This window comes from Opisthocomus hoazin, chromosome 8 (assembly GCF_030867145.1).
Source record: "Opisthocomus hoazin isolate bOpiHoa1 chromosome 8, bOpiHoa1.hap1, whole genome shotgun sequence".
NCBI lineage: Eukaryota > Metazoa > Chordata > Aves > Opisthocomiformes > Opisthocomidae > Opisthocomus > Opisthocomus hoazin.
In genome coordinates this window covers 56,409,936-56,429,569 of record NC_134421.1, presented here as the reverse complement: position 1 = coordinate 56,429,569, position 19,634 = coordinate 56,409,936, and the positions used below count along the sequence as shown (strand labels likewise).

Genomic DNA, 19,634 nt, shown 5'->3' with positions numbered 1-19,634 from the left:
GGCACCAAGAAGTCTAGACAAGTCCGGTGTCCCACAACAGCCTATGCCCTTATCCTCACAGGGGATCCCTTCCTACTCCCAGGGGCTCAGTGCAGACAGGAGCCGAGAGTTGTTCCCAGAGCCAACTCTGTTCTCGGGAGGTGGAGGATGTTGCTGGTCCCAGGTGAGCAACGGTCACTTTTGCTTTTTTAAGGTGAGATGGCAAGAGCTATAAAGGAGAGACGGGAATCTGAATGTTGATCAAAGACAGGTTTCAAAGTGTGTGAGACAGTTATTGTGGATATTATGGTGGTTTATGTACATGTTAATTTTTGACGCTGCAGAGATTTAGAATAATGATACTGCTACTTGGAAGAATGAGGTGAAGAGATTGTAGATGACAGAGCTGAGAAAAATTGCTAGTCATAAGACCAGAAACATAACATGTATAAGCCTCACAGTGTCTTCTGACTTCAACTTCCAAATGTTACTATTGCAGGATTTTTGTTCCTCTTCTTGGTGGTGTCTGAGCCTCTCTTCCCAAAGGGCTTTTCATTAGAGTTAATAAAGCTGGTTTAATTTCTTATATGGACTTGGAATTTGATTTCTGTCGTGAAATGCTGATTTTTAGAAAAAGGCGTTTTGAATCTCTAAGTGTGGAAATAACTTGTTATTATATGCTTCTTTTTAAATCAGTTTATTTTTTATGGGAGTTGTGTAGATCCTGGAGGGGAGAAGGTAACATTGGAGCAAGGACTTAAAGGACTGGGAATAAATAAATAGCGGCCCTCAAAAAGAAAGAGAGGAGTTGGAGGTCTTCTCACATGTGATTCAGTCAAGTTTATTTCAAAGACTAGTGTCTGTAAGTGTAGGTTTGATAAATGTGATCAGTTGATGTGGAATAACCTGTAATTTATTATAAATTTGTTTTATCTTTAACTGAGTTTCGTTGAAGTGGATAGTGTGTGACAGTGTTTTCTGTCCACGCGTGCGTTATGAGGAAGAAGTAGTTTCAAGGAAACAGCTTGATTTTAATATAGCTTATAAAATTGTCCACACTTCTCTCTCTCTCTTTTTTTTTTTTTTTTTTTTTTTTAAGTTAGAGAAACAATAAGCAAATTCTTAGGAGTTCTCATGATTAAAGGCTTGAGGGTTTTGGAGTTTTCTGAGGTGGCAAAAGCCACAAGAAATTCAAAATTACCATTTTAGGTGAACGGATTCTTTATGTATATGAATAGAATTCTTACTGTTACCATGAATGAAAGTTAAATTCAAAGGAGAATAATTGATTGGTAATGACATCTCATGAGATGTAGTGGTTCATAGTAGAAATGTAATTCCAGTTTCTGTTGCTGGTTTGGAAGCCAAGAAGGAAACCTTTTGGGAAAGTGACCTTTTTAATGAGTCCTATTTGAACACAGTGATGAGTGCTGTATAGAAACTTAAATCAGTCTGCATTTCAGGTATTCAGTGCTCATTTTTTTCAATTCAGAACAGTGAATGAAACTTTATGAAAATGAGTAGGAACTTGAAAACACTATTTCAGTGCATATTTGTTGAATTTCTGATTAGATGCATTTGGGAGTATTAAAGCTGGTGTGGCAATTGCTGAGTGGTCCTTGCGGCTCAATAATATTAAAATAAATCTGCAAAACCCCGAAACCAAAAACCTAGAACACCCCACCTCCCCACCCCCAATCTAAGTTTTCATACCTGGATTTTAAAAATGCTTTGAAATCCATAGACATCTCAATTTGCAATGCAAACCGTGTATTGTCAGGTTCTGAGGAAAGGGAAGAGTTGGTGGTACAAATTTTGGGGTTGTTTCACCTGAGATATGCCTTCATGAAAAGCACTATTTTAATAATTTTTGCAATGGATATTTTGTTAGCTGTTACTTCTTGAATTACTGATGGTGGGGTTTTTTTGTTTCTCATGTTTGTTGTGCATTGTTGTTTATGCACAACAAACAAAAAAATATGTTGTTGTACATATTTTGTAACTGCATCACACAAGGAGTTTTTTATTTAGCCTAGTGCATAACACTATTCCACATTCAGCAATTGCTATTTAAATAGTTTTTTCTAGTGTTTATCTGATGTTTGTTTTCAAGAAAGTTATTTGTATTTGCAGTATGTTAAACATGTAGTTTTATTTGAAATGAAACACAGAACGATAACACTGATAGTAGTGAAGAACTAATGTTACTGAAGCTAGAAGTGGCAACTGACAGAAGCAGGAGGGATGGCTGTGAGCTAAGTAACCTAGATAGATTTGCTGTTTTCCAATAATAGTAAAAATATTACATAAACCACTAATTTCATACAAATATAATTATATAAAACATAAGAGCAAACTGTAAATTGCAGAACTTAAGGTCTTTATACAGTTGCTGATAGACGATGAAATCCCACTGGCTATTGCTTGACGGGCAGAGGTTGGTACTTTTTCAGTTTGATATGTAGTGCATATTAAAAAGCATGAAGCGGCAGGGCTAGCACCAGGAAGAGTTTGTAGCTAAAGGAATAAGCATCTTGGCTAATGAAAACAAGAGGCTTTTATGGGGAAGTTGCTGAATGAATACTTCCCTTACTGGCTAATCTTTGCCCCACAAGTGAAATCATACTGAGCAAAAACTCAAATGTAGCTGTAATGGATCAGACGTGAGCTGCATTAAGGCTTGTTTTTCAGTGTCCACCAAAGCTTTTCATATTTATTATTGTTCTTGACAGTCCCTCTTGTTCTGTGGATTTTCAGCATTCCAGGGAAACAAAAAACCTGGAGAATAAGGAAAGTTCATTCTCGAAAGAAAGCCTGTGGGAGAAGGGCAGATGTTGATAATCGGGACTTTTTTTCAAAGCAAAAGGTGCAAATGTGTTTCAGCTTCAGGTAGCTCATGTGGAAGCCTGTGATGGGACTCTCAAGCACCCAGCTGTGAGTTGTATATGCCTAGACCTTTACTTACTTGAAAATGACTGCGAGAGGGCTTTTAAACTGAAGAATAAGATTTTATTTAAAACAGAATCCGAAAAGTCAGCTTCTTAGTCTAGCAAGAACTTCGAGTGAGATTGAATAGAAATAATAAAGGTTTCATAAACTAAACTTCGTCTCCCTATTGTGTCTTTTATGGGCTTTCTTGAAGCCTGAGCATTGATTGACTTTTGGGGTTGCAGCAAACTGTGCAGTCTCCTTGGGGTCCTTGCAAAGTCTCTCCTTTGATACTAGTATTGAGGCCTGATCTTCAGAGTGACATAGTTCTTTGGTTGGAGCTCTCCTTTCTCTGCTCCGCTTACCTGCCTCTCTATTCTGGCTTCTTGGGCAGGCTTTCCAGGGAAAGCACAAACGTTCTTTTGCTTCAGATAATACCTGGATGAATACCTGTAATTAGGGCAAAGCACACAGCAGCTTGCACTCTGCTGCTTATTGCAATATTTTAAAGACACGTGGGATGTTCAGAAGCAAATAATTGGGAGGAAATACAGCTTGTGACAGACGTAAATTGCGTCAGAGTGAAGTTCTGTGGTTTCCCTGCTCCACAGTCTTCTCACGCTGTACTTCCCATGATCAGGTATGTTGTGGCCTTAGGAACTTTTTCAGATCCTAAGCAAGGTACAGTTTACAGAATTGAGGGGGTGGGATTATGTGATACGGCAGGCAGTTGCCTTATTTCTACATTTCGTGATTTTTCCAGGTTTTTTTATTAGTCAGTATAAGTGATTCTCAAGTCTAAAATGCCACACCGCAGTATTAGGCAAGCTTAACTAGTATGGAATTTATTTTTGTGGGCATGTTATTAAAAAATGTAAGCTATATGAAGTACTTATCTATGTTATTTAGGAATAAAGAGAATAAGTTCTTGATAAAGAACTTATTTCAAAGAGGTGAAAAGTCATGGGAAGATGGTTTAATATTTCTGTCTATTGAGGAAAGAGGAATATTATATTATTGGGAAAGCTCTAGTGAATAAGTGCTACTTTGTTTTAACTACTGTAACTGAATTATATACTAGGTTGGTTTTAACATGTGCTAATACCCTCAAAATGGTTTCTTTTGAAGAACTGAGAAGCTTACTTAGCACTGGAAGTTAATTATGAATACCAGTATTCATTTATGCTTTTGTATGCGTGTTGTTATACTACTAACTCTATGATATTAAATTTGTGCTTGTATAATTTTCCATCGTCTTACTTAAAATGTGCTCATCACTTGATGAATTATCTGATAGTTTCTTTAACTCTTTTTCAGATCTTTGAAAGAATTTTATTTATCTGGGCAATACGTCATCCAGCCAGTGGATATGTTCAGGGCATAAATGATCTTGTTACTCCTTTTTTTGTAGTCTTCGTTTATGAATATATAGGTAAGATTTATCTTAATACTGAATTATGATTTGGTACTGGTTTTGGAAAGGCATCTTCATTTTAATCTGAGTAATGATTTAGATTAGCTAATCAAAGCACAACTTGATATATGAATTTTATAGCTATCTTTAAATATATACTGAGAAGCAGTTCAGATTTTGTGTAAGTAGTCAGCTGAGTTCAGGAATCTTTCAGGTTTTTATTTCAGACAATGTCCCCCTCCTCAACAAAAACCAACCAACCGAAACCCTCTGTGGAAGTCGCAGAGAGCACTCTCGTTGGTCAGATCTGAAAGCAGGGGAAAGAAGCACAATCTAGCATTTGCATTCATCTGGATTTCTAGTTAAGACGTGTTCACCACTCCTGATGCTTTTTTCTTCATAAATGGTTTTATTCTCCCTTTCTCTCTCTCTTCTAATTCACATTTTTTGTGAAAACTTTAAATTGTATGTATGAAATGAGTAGGTGTTTAAAGAAAAACAAATCAAAACCAGACAACAACAGAAAACTCCACACCAAAACAAGAAAAAAACCCCTTGAAACAGGAAATTTTTTTAAATGAGTGGTGGGGAAATTAACGTAGAGGGAACCTGTTAAACTGTATCTGTGGCTGAAAGAGTAACAACCTGAAATTAAGGTCAGAAAATTAAGGCAGCAGTAATCAAATTTGTGTAGTTAAGAACTCTGCTCTTCTGGGGCTCACAGTGCTAGTAGCAATGGTAGCGTAAACAGCTGTGTTTCTGTTGAGTTTGTGGCCTTATATGGGAGTATACTTTTTGAAAACTTCTTTATTTGGCAAACTCTAACATTGGTTGATTGCTCATCTCTTTCTTACTAGAACATCATTCATATATTAAATTTATATGTTAGTATTAAAGTCTTGATAAACGTTAAGAGTATGGCTAATTGTTAACAATAGTTCATTTATAATTCGGATATAGCTGTGGATATAAAGGCTAAGATTAAACAGTAAAAATGATAGTGTTAATTTGGCTTGAATTAAAACTGTTTTCGTTGTATTTCTATTTGTCATACACGCAATGACAATACATGATGCTTATACGTAAAGTCGAGCAACGTGTTGTCTGGCTACTTCCTACCTTCACTATGCAAGATGCCCATTGGTGTCTTAATCCGGACTGATTAGATTTAATGAAGGACAGATTATCCTTGAGTGGATGACAGACTATCCATTTACTCATTTGCATGGCAACACCTATGTTGCTTTGTTCCTTTCTTGTTTCATAGGGGGACATTTTATTGCTAAGCAACTAATGAGAACTACTGCTGCTTTCTCCCTAATCATCGCTTAAGTAGGGTAGAGGCCTACTCCTGAGAGTACTTGCAGTTTCTGCCTTTTACTCCCTCATTTGACAGATAATGAAAATGTTCTTAATGATCCTGGAACAGTAGGGTCTCTAGTAGACTTTAGGGTTGTTAATTGAAATAAGAAGTTCAAATGAGATGCGATTAGAGAATTGATATTCCATGTTAAATAGACCATTTAATTAATATGGTAAATAAGTTTGTCTTTACCACCAACTTACATTTGGAGACCATGGTGATTGTTAAGGTATTTGCCAGTTTGTCAGTATTTTCGTATAGGAGAGCATCGCTGTTCCAGTAAGTGTCCAGTGAAGAAAGACGAAACTCAAAAACTAACAACCGTAAAAGATGTTTTGCAACTAAAAATGTATGAAACTCAGAAAACTGTGTTCTGAATGCTCATTTAAAAGCTCATATCTGTATAATAAGAAAAATACTGAAATGAAGGTATTTTCTTCAATATAGTGGTGGTCCTGGCTAAGTGCTAACAGCAGTTATTTCCTCAGTGACATATAAAAACTTTCAAATATTTGTGTCTAAATAGCTTTATGATTTGAGTCTTTCTAAGATATTCAAGTTACGCCAAGGGATGCATTCAAATTAAGATGAATAGGAGCTTGCATTTTACTTAAACTTGAAATGGGGACATTAAATTTATGAAGTACCTCTAAAATCCTGAGATTTGTAATAAAATTGTAGAAGGATTCAAAACTTAAACTATGAATTGTGCTTAAGAAATTTAGATAGAAATAAATGCGGAATTGCAGAAGTTACCTAGCAAAAATATTTAAGCTAATAGTGTATTTAATATTTGCTCTAGTAATACTCTGAATTTACCTGAGATTTTTAGAATCATAGAATGTTTTGGGTTGGAAAGGGACGTTTAAAGTTCATGTGGTCCATCTCCCCTGCCATGGGCAGCAACATCTTCTACTAGACCAGGTTGCTCAGAGCCCCGTCCAACCTGACCTTGAGTGTTTCCAGGGATGGGGCATCTACCACCTCTCTGGGCAACCTGTGCCAGTGTTTCACCACCCTCATAGTAAAAATTTTTTCCATATATCTGGTCTAAATCTGCCCTCCCATAGTTTAAAGCCATGACTCCTTGTCCTATTGAAACAGGCCCTGCTAAAAAGGTCTGTCCCCATGTTTCTTATAGGATCCCTTTAAGTATTGAAAGGCTGCAATCATATGTCCCCAGAGGCTTCTCTTCTCCGGGCTGAACAGTCCCAGCTCTCAGCTTTTCCACATGGGAGGGGTGTTCCATCCCTCTGGTAATTTTTGTGGCCCTCCTCTGGACCCGCTTCATTCTGACTCTACATCTTATTTCCTGTTCTGATTTTAAGTAAATATTGGTTTGTACCTTGAATTGCTTTATTTATTGCTTTCTTCTAACTATTGATTTTTGTATTTTTCTCCATTTACCTGAAACCTTTGTGTTGCAGTTCCGAGTCACATGAGTCCTCATTTATGCCATTGCAAGTGATAATGCCTTTGAGGTTCTTTTCATAATTAAAAAGAGAGAAAGGTCATAAAGGATTATTAAAGATTAATAACAAATTCTCATTATTAACAGTGCTATTAATAAATCTGTGCTAATTGGATAGGTAATGTTTACGCACAGTTGCAGTTTTGTCAGATACTGTGGTAGGAGGAGAGCTGTGTTTATTTTAGCTTTATGACAACTGAGAGCGCCTTAATCTTGCATAACAAGTATGTGACACATTTATTCTAGTGATAAGAGTCTTTCTGCCCTGCTAAAGACATCCAGAAAGCATTTGGAAAAGTGTTGAAGAACTTCTGAGGATAGAAATGGCATGTATGGAAGTGATACTTTACTTACCTAGTAACATTTTTTTCATTCACATCTGAATGCCAAAAAGTAGGTTTGCAGGTCTTTTTGTGAGGACCGAAGTCATAGATGTTTTGATGTTAGAATGGTTCAAGGTACCTAACTTTAGCACATGACTGTGTAGGATTTGAATATACTAAATGTTGAGAGCATTCTTTCAACCTTTCCAGCAGTATAAGTATGATGAAAGTGTAATTTGATAATGTCTCATTAGTTCTCCACCCTGCAATAAAAGCAGAGTACTGTTAACATTTTCAGCAAGGTAAAATTTGTTTGTCAGACTAAGCCAGGAGAGGCACAAGAAAGAAAATTTTGGAAGGTACCAGTCCCTGCTGGAATACAGTAGATCCAGATTAGGATTTCTGGTCTAAATTAGAGGAGGAGTTGTTTAAACCTGAAGTTTCTCATACCAGGTGATTGTGTGATTCAATCTCAAACACTTTTTAAAATTTTTTGATGAAAATGCTAAAGATCTGTAAGCTTATTCTGCCATAATATAACAGCTTGTTTGGAATTTCAAACACTAGTGGTATGGGAAAACTACTTTGTGCTTACTTCTAACCTCCTACATGACATAGCAGTGTTATAGCGCATGTTGTCAGAACAAATGCTAGTTACTGTCAGGGCAGTTTTCGTGAAAGCTTGGTGTCTTTGTAGCGTATTAGTTTGTGTCGAAATGAATCTTGTTGTGTTGGTGCAATTCCACAGGTGTTTTTTGGTAATGAAATAAGATATACCATGTGACTGGTCACTGTTCACTGCCTTAATGTGGGCAAGGAAATTTTGCACTGGATTGCAAGTCCTGTTTCAAGTCACCACATGTGTTGCTCTGTACACTTTCCTGTTGCTCTGAGTTCTTGTGAATCTACATTGTTTCTGAGTATGAAGTTGTGCTGCACAGCTGCTTGCAGTTTCTTGCTCATGGAACCAGCTACACTTCACTACATCAGACATTTCAGTACTACATCTGCATTTCAGTAATTCACTGGGCCTTGTGTGTGTATATAGAACCACAGAGAGGACCTGGATTCATTCACCATCCAGAGAGGTGAAAGCTCAGGAGAAACACCATCATAGTAAGGGTGCATGTCAGGCCATTGCTAAGTGGAATGGCTGTGTGAAATCACTCTAAGACTCATAGCAGTGTTGGCTCAAGAGAAAATTAGGAATTAATGGGAAATCAAGGGCAGAAAATGAACACTACTGTAGCACTTCATCATTTTATGTAGGATAAAGAACGTCAAGAAAAATGAAGCTGCTGAAGACTGGAATGGCAATTGAGATACTGTCTGCAATCTTCTTGCAATAGAGGAGCTTGAGACAGTTTGAGGATGCTTACAAGAGCTCATGAACTGAAAACTTTGGAAAGAGGGGTCTTACCCTTGTAATTATTTTTCATAGAATTATCATAGGTTGGAAAAGACCTCTAAGATCTTCAAGTCCAAACATCAATCATCAAGTCCAATCATCATTGATTCTTGTGATCTTAAATTCTCTTGTAGAAGGAATTAAGTGCAACCTCTGTTACCTGGTGTTTTTTAAATTGATATTGCCATGACTTTATGGAATAATTAATCCATGCCCAAATCCTGATGGGATTTAGTTCCAGACCAGTGTTACTATGAGAGCATAAAGGTTCTTTGGTCCTGGAAAAGCCACTGTCTGTCCGTAGCTCACTTGCTTATGTTTCTTTCCATTCCCTCTCATGTATCACAGGAAGTCTTCCTGGCTCTAAAATGAAATTTCATACTGGATATTGCCTTCTTTCCTTCATTTTCTGCATATCTGCTGTGAATAATTAAATTTTAAACTATTTTGTTTTTTTCCATGGCTTGTTGAATGCTATATCTAAAATTGTTACTTTCATAGTGTAACTGGAGTAACATTTCAGAGCATTGTACCCTGGCTGTATCTGAGGTAGTTCCTCAGTGTTTCTTTATAAATTATGAAAAAGTTGTCAATTAAGCAGAGATTCGTGGAGTACTGTGTTCAGTTTTGGACCCCTCACTACAAGAAGGACATTGAGGGGCTGGAGCGTGTCCAGAGAAGGGCAACAAGGCTGGTGAGGGGTCTGGAGAGCAAGTGTGATGAAGAGCGGCTGAGGGATCTGGGACTGTTTAGCCTGGGGAGGATGAGGCTGAGGAGTAACCTTGTTGCTCTGTACAGCTGCCTGAAAAGGAGGTTGTAGTGAGGCAGATGTTGGTCTCTTCTTCCGACTAACTAGAGACAGGACGGGAGGAAACAGCCTCAAGTTGCATCAGGGGAGGTTTAGATTGGATATTAGGAAAAATTTCTTGACTGAGAGAGTGGTCAAGCATTGGAACAGGCTGCCCAGGCAGGTGGTTGAGTCCCCATCCCTGGAGGTGTTCAAAAAGGTGTAGATGTGGCACTTTGGGACATGGTTTAGCAGGCATGGTGGTGTTGGGTTGATGGTTGGACTTGCTGATCTCAGAGGTCTTTTGCAACCTTAATGATTCTATGATTCTATGACATCCGTCAAGTTAACTGAAATTCTCGTAAACATGAATAATATTCTATGAGATGTTCTTTGATAATTGAATGGAATATTGCTATCTGTGTGATTTTGGTGGGCAAGGAATGAAGGAAGCTTACACAAAACTGCTGAATTAGTGTTGAAAATACTGAAGACCCAATTTCATCTTCTACATAAGTCCAGGAAACATCATATGCCTTCCTGCGTAGAAGATCTGCAATCTACATGAGCCGCTCAGTGATCTGAAACTTTTGCCTTACCTGTCAGTTCTCTTTGTGAAAGCAAAGAGTACTTCATAATGTGAAACACTTAGTATATACACACATACATATATATATATATAAAACTGTAACATGATGCAGAAATTGTTCATTATCTTGGCTTACTTTGAGATAACTGCTGTTCACTTTTTCAGTTTCGAAGAACATGTTCCCCCACTTCTTGCCCTGTTGATGCACCAATCTATTGTCCAGTGAAAGTATTTGGAAAGTGGTGCAGAGTAGCTGAATAGAGGGAGGACTGTGATGAGTAAGGTAAACAGCATCTGAATTTGGTTTTACACATTAATGATTCCTGCTTTGCGCCATGGAAAAGGTGAGGAAGGTCTGCAAGGAACCAGAGACCTGGGTGGTGCCCGTCTGCCATGCTGAGGTCTTGGTACTTCTGTACCAGTCTTCTGCGCTGTGTGGCGGCGGTGATTTTGACTGCAGTGGGAAAGCAGCTAGAAATGATAGGTGCTGAAGTAGTTCTAACAGGGTGTTTCGTAACTCCTTATTAAATTCACTTTGTGGAGCTAAATTATGTTTTATCCTGTTTGTTTCTTATGATTTGGCTTGTTTTACTTTTAGGAGCTTCCTTGAGACCCTTTTATAGGTCTCATTTCCTCCTTATGTCTTCTGTTTTATACCACCTGTCAGATTCATCAGTTGGAATTCAGCCATTCTTTTCGTACCAATTGCCTCATTTTTAAGACACTGCAATTTTTAGACTCTGATGTTTATAGTGCTGTTATAATTGATCTTTGTGAAGAAGCAGTGTATTCTGAGAATTTGTAATCATTTTAAAATACACGCATATCCTGCTGTAATTGAGAGGTTGGGTGTTTTTATTTTTCATTCATTTAAGTATTTTTGAGTTCTTGTGGTGAAAACACCCCCAGTGTTCTTCCAGGTAAATTACACTGCATCAAATGAGATAAAAATGTAGACTTAAATTTTAGTGCTTTGAAAAAAACCTTAATAGTCTTTTGAAGCACTTGGCTAGATTTTATTTCTCAGTTGTTCGTTTGTTTTTATGCAAGCCTCACGTAAGAAAAATGAATAATTCACAATGTCTGAGCAATTTTCTTTATTAAGATATAATATGGTTTTTCAGGGCTAATTGGGCAAAGAAATCTTACCATTTTACATCCTTCTATTCACTTGAGTTAAGGAGGAGAGTGCATGTGAAAAAAACCTAGCGGTGAATTGTTTGAATTGTTTGTCAGCTAGCAGCACTTGCCATAATATAATGCTGTGTCTAGGCCTGGTTAATAAAGCAGTCTATTTGGAGGCATTGCAGACAGAACTGTAAAGAAAATGTGGATAGTATTAAGAGGACATGTCATGCTTAGTTTATGAAGGGTTAGGGAATGAGAGAATGTGAAGGAGTGCTCGTATGTCTGCAGGACTTGTGGAATGGGGAGAATTCATTAACAGAGGGCCAGTGAACTATAAATTGTCTTTAATATTTTGATACTTTTGTTTTTGTATTTTGATATTTATTTTAAATAATTACCTGGACAAGTTCATCTTTATCTTTCAGCATGATTTGTTGGAATATTAATTTTTCACTTGCAGTTTGACTAACCCTGTAGTGAGCACTGTGTTGTGCCTTAGAGGTATATAACTATTTCAAGTTAGGACTATTTTTTCATGTAGTTGTAATAGTAAAAGCCCCAATGAACGCAGCTGAGCTTTGCCCAGGTATGCACTTTGTGTGGCTTGCTAGTGATAAAGTTTATTCTCTACTGTTTTTTCCCTGGTTGCTTAACCTACTGGAAGTCAGTGGTGGCATTTAGTGTCAAATATAGGAGTGAATCTGTCTGCAGAAGCTCTGTCTCAGTCTGCTTTGGTCAGCATGAGGTGATTTACTTCATTGGTTGATTTTTAGCAAATTGTACCCACCCAATTAGTGCTACTGGCATTTCTTGGAGTATAGTAACCTGGAGAAGCTGTTAATAATGAGCAGCTGAACACAGATCTACAAGTAACTGAGCAACTGTTTGGTGTTGTTGGGTGGCAGTATGTTGCTGTGTATATTTTACTTGTTAATATATTTAATTCCCAGCAAGGGCTTGCAACTGCGTGAACTAGATTCTTATGTGCTGTAGAATTGATCTTCTTCCAGATCCCGTGTGCTGTTTCAAGAGGTCAGTGTGCCCTGCCTGTTCTGGCTTCACTTCACTGTTCTTTGAACTTAACAGTGGAGCTGCATATTTGGGTCTTTCCAAATCAGGTTTAGTTGGACAGAAAAGTTTTTTGTTGACACATGCTTAGATCACACAGCTAAATCGGGGCTTGCTGATGTCAAAATAGGTAGCTTTGCTTTCTCTTTCCAACCCCAAACGTGCATTCCTGTCTTCTCTCTTTGGTCAGCATTGGCTTTTTTCTGGCATAGCGGAGCAGTTTAGTTGAACTGGCAGGAAACTAGCCCCATAATGAAATGAATAATGTAACTTTCTGCTCTCCTCTTGAGGATCAGCGATGAACATCAGTGCTGACGTGGGGATAGGAGCATGTTAGGGAAGAAGGGAGAAGCAAGATCTCTGTTGAATGCCAGCTAGCTCGTAGACTGCTGTAGCTGTATTGTTAAACTGCATGCTCATAATAAATTTTGTGAATTCCACTTATTTTTTGCTTAGCAAGTTAGAGAGCACTCATAAAAGCATCTCAACAGACAGATGTAGGGTATGGCAGCCTGCTTTTCTAGTATTTTTACTTTCTAGTAGTGTCTTGAATGGCCATGATTTATTATAACAGACAATACTGTTTTACGAATTCTGTCCTTCTCTAACTCTGCGTTTCAATTTTGATTTCACCCTCTTCAGTATGCTGTCAGATTTCCAAGCTAATTATAACAATTTATCTGAATCGTTGGATGCATGGTTGCATCCAGTAAACTTCTTGGAGAAAGATATGAGACTGATTGGACAAGTTTGTATCAATAATTGTGATAACCAAGCACTGTGAATACAAGTTTTCTAGTTACCAGTTTCAACTTCAAGGCTAATTTAACAAAAAAAAAAGAAAAAGTTTCATACATAAGCTTTTTATTTTAGTTGCCGTTAAAATTCCCATGAAAGATGGCAGAGCTTAGGTTTTGCTGCCTTTATTTGCTTATAATATGCAGAATTGTTTTTAATGTTATCTCTGTCATATTTTCTATAATTATAATTTTTTTAAAGTATTTCCATAGATCTTTATAACCAAAGTATTTGAAGTTGTCTTATGCTGATGGGATGGAGAAAACTCCAGTCATCTTCATGACCTCCACTGAAACAAAATGAAATTCTTGCAAATCTGTTCGGTTAACCACACAAACTGCAAAATCAAAATTCTTATTCTTATGAACTGGCACATATTGCAAGTTTGAATGAAGTGCGGACTGTAATAAAATATCTTCTTTAGTTTGATTACAGATGTATAGTAGTAATAGCGCTGGGTATTTAACTCATGGGGTATGTTAGCTGAGGAAGCAGGATGTACCCTCAGCTTCACTGTGTCAGGGAGAAATTAATGTATTTAACTAAAACTTTTTTTGTGGATACTTTTTAAAAAAGGTTCCTATCTATTTGAAGTGAAAGAAGCCTAATTAAAGTTAGATTTCTCTGGCTGTGGTTAACACTTACTGTCAGAAGTGAAAAACAGACATTAAGATTATCCTAGTAAGTATATCCAACTGCTTAATTGCCTGTTATTTTTAGTTCTCTATCTGAGAGAAAATTAATATTATGAGTAGTGGTATTAATTGCTTGTAATGTCTTATGAGTTTTTTTTTTTTTTTTTTTTTTTTGAAAAAAAGAAAAGATAAAAAACCCAAACCTTGAAATTTTAATGTGTGTTAGTCTCTCAGGCTTTTTTTAAGCTTTTAACTGATCTTAAAGAAAGGGCAATCCACATAACTAAAGCGTAGATTCTTGAGTGTTAGCACTGAATGGAAAAAAAAACCCCTGTGTGTAAAGTACATGTGTGTGAAAGATGCCTTTGCAAAAAAAATAAAAAGTCATTAATAGGGAGTGTATAGTCATGTTGATGTAAAATTTAAAATATGTGCAATTTTTTATTAGTAGAGTTACCAGAGGTGTCAGAATTCAGCTCATGAAACCAAAGCACTGTGTTCTAAGTCATAAAACATACAGAAGGAAAAAAAAATACCCAGACCCATGACCTGTTGAAAAATAAAGTAATAACACTTTGGTTTTATTATTAAATGAATTTCTCTGTTGTATTTATTTTTTCATACTCCAGTTATCAATCTAAAGTCAAGTTTGGATGACAAGGGAGAAAGAAAAGCTGTCACAGTTGTGTTCATCTGCTAGAGTTTTGTGAAGCTTCTCTGACTGTCACTGTTTGTTCGCATCTAATCTGAACAGTTTGCTTTCTGTTTTCAAGAAGTGAAGTGGACTTTACTAAATCTTAATAGGGTTGCTGCACTATAGAACGTTACTATTTATAGTCGAGAGATTCACGGTACTTTTTGATTATACAAACAGTTTTCAGATAATGCTGTCTTTGAGTTTTATAGCTCAGAACAGTTATATATGCAACATACTTTTGTGGCCAAATTATCAAAATATAATTCAAGGTGACAGTTTGGTTTAAAATTTTTCTCATGTACTTCTGTTTGATAAATAAGAAAAATATGTATTTAAGTTGTTTTTCTTTTCACTTTGGAAAGTATTTTCTTTATTCATTTGTGCTTATACTACCTTCATAATGTTGTAAAACAAACTGAAATGATAAATTAGTCTAAGAACAGTTCTTCAGTGTAATCTCCCTGATTTGTTTATCTGATGCAATTTGATCCAATTTTTGTAAATAAAGAAGTGTAAAAGGAAAGATGCATTCATCTCTTTTAAAAGCTATTCCTAACTTTTGTTGTTCTGACTCGAATTAAATACAGTAAAAAGAGGAATAGAAAAGTTAGACAAAATGGAAAGTGGTGGATTTGTACTAAGACTACATTAGTGGTTACTCAGGTATTTCAAATTTTAAAAAGTAAATGATTTCTTATGAATATACCTGCACAGGAAAACTCTGTTATATTAAAAAGTAATTTTCAGTTTCTTTGGGAGAGCAGAAAAATGTGTTTCAAAAAAATTAACCTATCCAAACTTCCTTTTTTTTTTTCTAATGTCAGCATTATTTTTGTAGGATTTTGAATAAAAGGAAAGGACGTTTTATGTACTTAAGAAAAAAATATCTGAGTTTTTCAGACTTGTCATGTTAGAAAATGGTCTTTGTTTTTCTGAGTGGCATCTGTGTACTAAGTTGGTGTGCTCTGAGTCGCAAAGCTGTCACTTTAGCCTACCTAAATAAGTATTTCAAAGCAGTGATATACCTAATTATCATACGGCAATACTTTTGTTGGAAGTGTAGTAAGCAGCGGTTGCTGCATTTTTGTTCTGTGTTTGGCTGACAAGCTTAAAAAAAAGAAGTCTAAAGGGATTGAGGAAGATTGGCTACAGAGAAAAGCTGTAAGAGCAACTATTGAAGAAGCAAACACCTACTATCTCAAAGATTAAAATAAAGTTTGGACAGAGGATTTATCAGACTTCACGATTTCTGATGACTGGTAGTAATTACTTCCAGGTACCACTATTTGAATTCATTGTGTTTATCTTAAAGATGCTGCTGTATATGACTGTATTTCTTGTTAAGTAGAGAATTAAATGAAAATTTTTGATCTTTATTGGCGTAAGATAGTAGCTGAAAAAATGGCAATTGCTGTTTCATACAAATTTTTTTGAATCATTTATGTCGGTATACATAAGATTACCTTAAGCTTCCTACTCTTCCTAACATAGTATCTTGTTGTAGTACAAAAATTTCTTATTGCTGTCAGGGCAAAAATAAGTGGATTATATTTCCTTAAACTTACAGCTTGCTGCTATCTGTCTTTCTCATCCCACAGTATTATGAGTGGAGGCATCTGCAGGTGGGGTTTGAGGTTTTGGGTTCTTTTATGTTTTCGTTTTTGGTTGTTTCTTCTTTAATCTTTGCCTGCAGGCTTCCATATCATAGGAAAGAAGATTATGTTGAGAATACTGATCAGTATGTTAGAGTGTATTGCCCAGCCTCCATTTATTATCTGTAGTAAAACTGTGGTGCGAAGACTTTTTCAAAAAGCAGAATCAAAATGTGAAAAATGGAAAGGAGTTTGTAAACCCAGGAAGTCAGATCTCCGTTTAGATGACTATCATGGTTTAACGTTTTAGAGGAACAGCCAGGTAGGGACTTGAAAGCTGTTAATAAAAACTTCTATAATCACATCAGTTCCAAGAAACCTATCCAAGAGTCAAAAAGTCTGACAGAGGTGTGAAGGGAACCTATGAAATGTACCCCCAGAGCAGGGGAACTGTGTGGATTCTTTGCTTAGATGTTTCCTGTGAAGAAACTTTCCAAAGCTGGTCTTGTGGACAGAATCAGAAGAACTGTTTTGAATTTTTGCTATAAGAGATGTATAGAACAAATCTCTAAACTAAGAAGAAATTTCTAAGGTCAAATGGGACTAATCAAAGGTTTCAAACAAAATGAAATTAATGTTTCTGTCATGTGGTAATATCTCTTTCTAGACCATGAAAGCAGCTTCTGTGTCTGTAAACCTGTCTTGTGTTCCTCTCCCTGCTAAATCAGTTGGTGCGAGAAGGTACATGTTCATCCTACAAACCCTACCTTGCTTTTTTCCTATGTTTTTTATTTTCCTGGCCGTGTGGTTTCAGCTTGCTGAGATATTCATGCAGTTTGAGTTACTCAGCTGGCTACATTCTGTGTTTTACTAGAGGAAGTCTTCAAGACATTTAAATTTCATTAAATTAATTTTATATTGTCATTAAATGCACATGTTGTAAAAATGCTGAGGTAGCATAATTATACTAGTTTGTCTTCTATTTCTGCTGACTGGTGAGCAGAAATGCTTCTTAGACTACAGGTTGTCTCTGCTGTCTCTGTTCTTCTGAAAGTTTATTCCACATCATTTTACTACCATCAGGCATTTCTGTTCTCTCTGAGAAAGTCTGTGAGGTCATAACAATTGCTCCATTGGCTATGTGACTTTTACTTTACCTTTACTGTGCTTTTACTTATAAAGCCATGTTTACTGTGAGGATGATGAGACCCTGGCACAGGTTGCCCAGGGATGCTGTGGCTGCCCCCTCCCTGGCAGTGTTCAAGAACAGGCTGCATAGGGATTTGCGCAACCTGCTCTAGTGGAAGGTGTCCCTGCCCATGGCAGGGGGGTGGGAACTAGATGAACTTTAAGGTCCCTTCCATCCCAAACTGTTGTATGATTCTATACTGTTCTTCAGATGGAGATCCATGATCTTGCTTTTATTCTACTCTAAGTGCCTCAGGTAGTTTAGAGGCATAATATAGATTTTCTTCTGGCCTAGAGTTATGTATCTAACTGTACTTTACAGTAAATATTATTTTACTTTTTCATAAGAATAAACAAGCTCAAAACTTTTGTCATTAGTAATCAGAATAAATAAGTCAGAGCTAGTCTTTTCTATTGATTTTAAGTATTTGAGGTTTTCAGCTAAGTCTCAGATTGGTTAATCACATTCTTTGTATTATTCAAGTATTTACTTCTAGCTCTTCTGTTTGTTGTTTTTTTTTTCTCTGAGGTCTGCTAAAGAGTACTTGAGGAAAAAGGATTTTTATTCCCCGTGTATATAAAAACTATCTGCTAACAGAAATCCTATTTTAGTGCATAGGATGATGTGTTTATGTGTAGAAATGTGATTACTGATGTGGATTTTAATTATCTATTTTCAAAGTTTGTTTTGCATCTGTATGTGTATTTCTAAATTTTTAAATGTATTTGTCTGAAGAAGACATGTTGTTTCATGGTGCTTAATGCACACTCCCAGAATTTTAAAAATTAAATGAGTGATAATGTGAATGTTACTTTAAAAAATAATACATTTCTGTTAAGTTTGAAATAGCTTTTGTGGTTCATGTTGTCTCTATTTTGAAGGCAGTTAAGAAACTAATAGACTTACTCTGTGAGGAAGTCATGAGAGGTTAGTGAAAGGTATTTTATTTGGAACTACAAACTGGAAATGTTGGGTCATGGGAATAAATGGAAAACAAGATCTTGAATAATGGTAGAAGTAGTAAAATGAAGTTGAAGAGAAACCAAAATCACAGAATCACAGAATGTTACGGGTTGGAAGGGACCTCTGTGGGTCATCTAGTCCAACCCTCCTGCCGAAGAAGGGTCACCTAAAGCAGGCTGCACAGGACTGCGTCCAGGCTGGTCTTGAATATCTCCAGAGAGGGAGAATCCACAACCTCCCTGGGCAGCCTGTTCCAGTGATCCGTCACCCTCAGAGGGAAGAAGTTCTTCCTCATGTTCAGATGGAACTTCCTGTGCCTCAGTTTGTGCCCGTTGCCCCTTCTCCTGTCGCTGGGCACCACTGAAAAGAGTCTGGCCCCATCCTCCTGACACCCACCCTTCAGATATTTATAAGCATTTATAAGGTCCCCTCACAGCCTTCTCTTCTTCAGGCTGAACAAGCCCAGCTCCCTCAGCCTCTCCTCGTAGGAGAGATGCTCCAGTCCCCTCATCATCCTTGTAGCCCTCCGCTGGACTCTCTCCGGTAGCTCCTCATCTTTCTTGAACTGGGGAGCCCAGAACTGGACACAGTACTGCAGATGGGCCCTCACTAGGGCAGAGTAGAGGGGAAGGAGAACCTCCCTTGACTTGCTGGCCACACTCTTCCTAATGCATCCCCAAAATATTTCTGCAGGTGTAAAAATGAAAGAATCGTGAAAGAGAAAGTTAATTACAATTAATGTAGCTGTGGGAGAGACACGTATTCCAGAGGGAGCTGCATATTTTAGTTCTGACTTACGCATTCGTTTTACTCTCCCCCGTGGTTTCTGTATAGTTATAATTAATGATCATCTTTCTATAGTGAAGCAGCACATAGGTGGTTATACTTTCAGATCTAAATCTTCTCAAGCGTGATTTCCAACAGACTGGGAAATGGCTTTAATGGCTTGTGGCATCCAGATATCTCAGCTTTGTGTGTTTATTGTCAAGTAACTTGCCGGAAGAAAAGCTGAAAGAGAAATCATTACTTAAGCAACAATAACGTGCTGTACAAATGCCAGGAACGTAGCATTCGAGTAGCGTTGTATAGATCAGTAGCACCTCAAGATCTAAGAGAAGGTTTTCAAATTAGGTGAATCAGTGCTTTAAGTATCATTATAAACAGCTTTTTTGTCTTATTTTCAATGAGATATATGGTTAGTTATAAATTTCACACCAATTCAAATACAGTTGTCAGAAGTTTGTATGCTACAGCTTTTTAATTTGAATAGTCTTTTCTTGTAAAGACAAGCATTTTTTAATC

The 19,634-nt window shown here is 36.9% G+C and overlaps 1 protein-coding gene across 2 annotated transcripts in view; it reads left to right on the top strand.

Moving 5' to 3' along the window:
* The window catches only part of TBC1D22A (TBC1 domain family member 22A), a 188,521-nt gene that overhangs the window by 46,206 nt on the left and 122,681 nt on the right, over nucleotides 1-19,634 (top strand). Inside the window, exons 8-9 of one of the 2 annotated variants that reach the window (XM_075428719.1) lie at nucleotides 62-163; nucleotides 4,225-4,339. In XM_075428719.1, the coding sequence (XP_075284834.1) occupies nucleotides 62-163; nucleotides 4,225-4,339 (217 nt within the window). The remainder of the gene's footprint in view (nucleotides 1-61; nucleotides 164-4,224; nucleotides 4,340-19,634) is intronic. The other variant, XM_075428720.1, reaches the window with a different exon arrangement.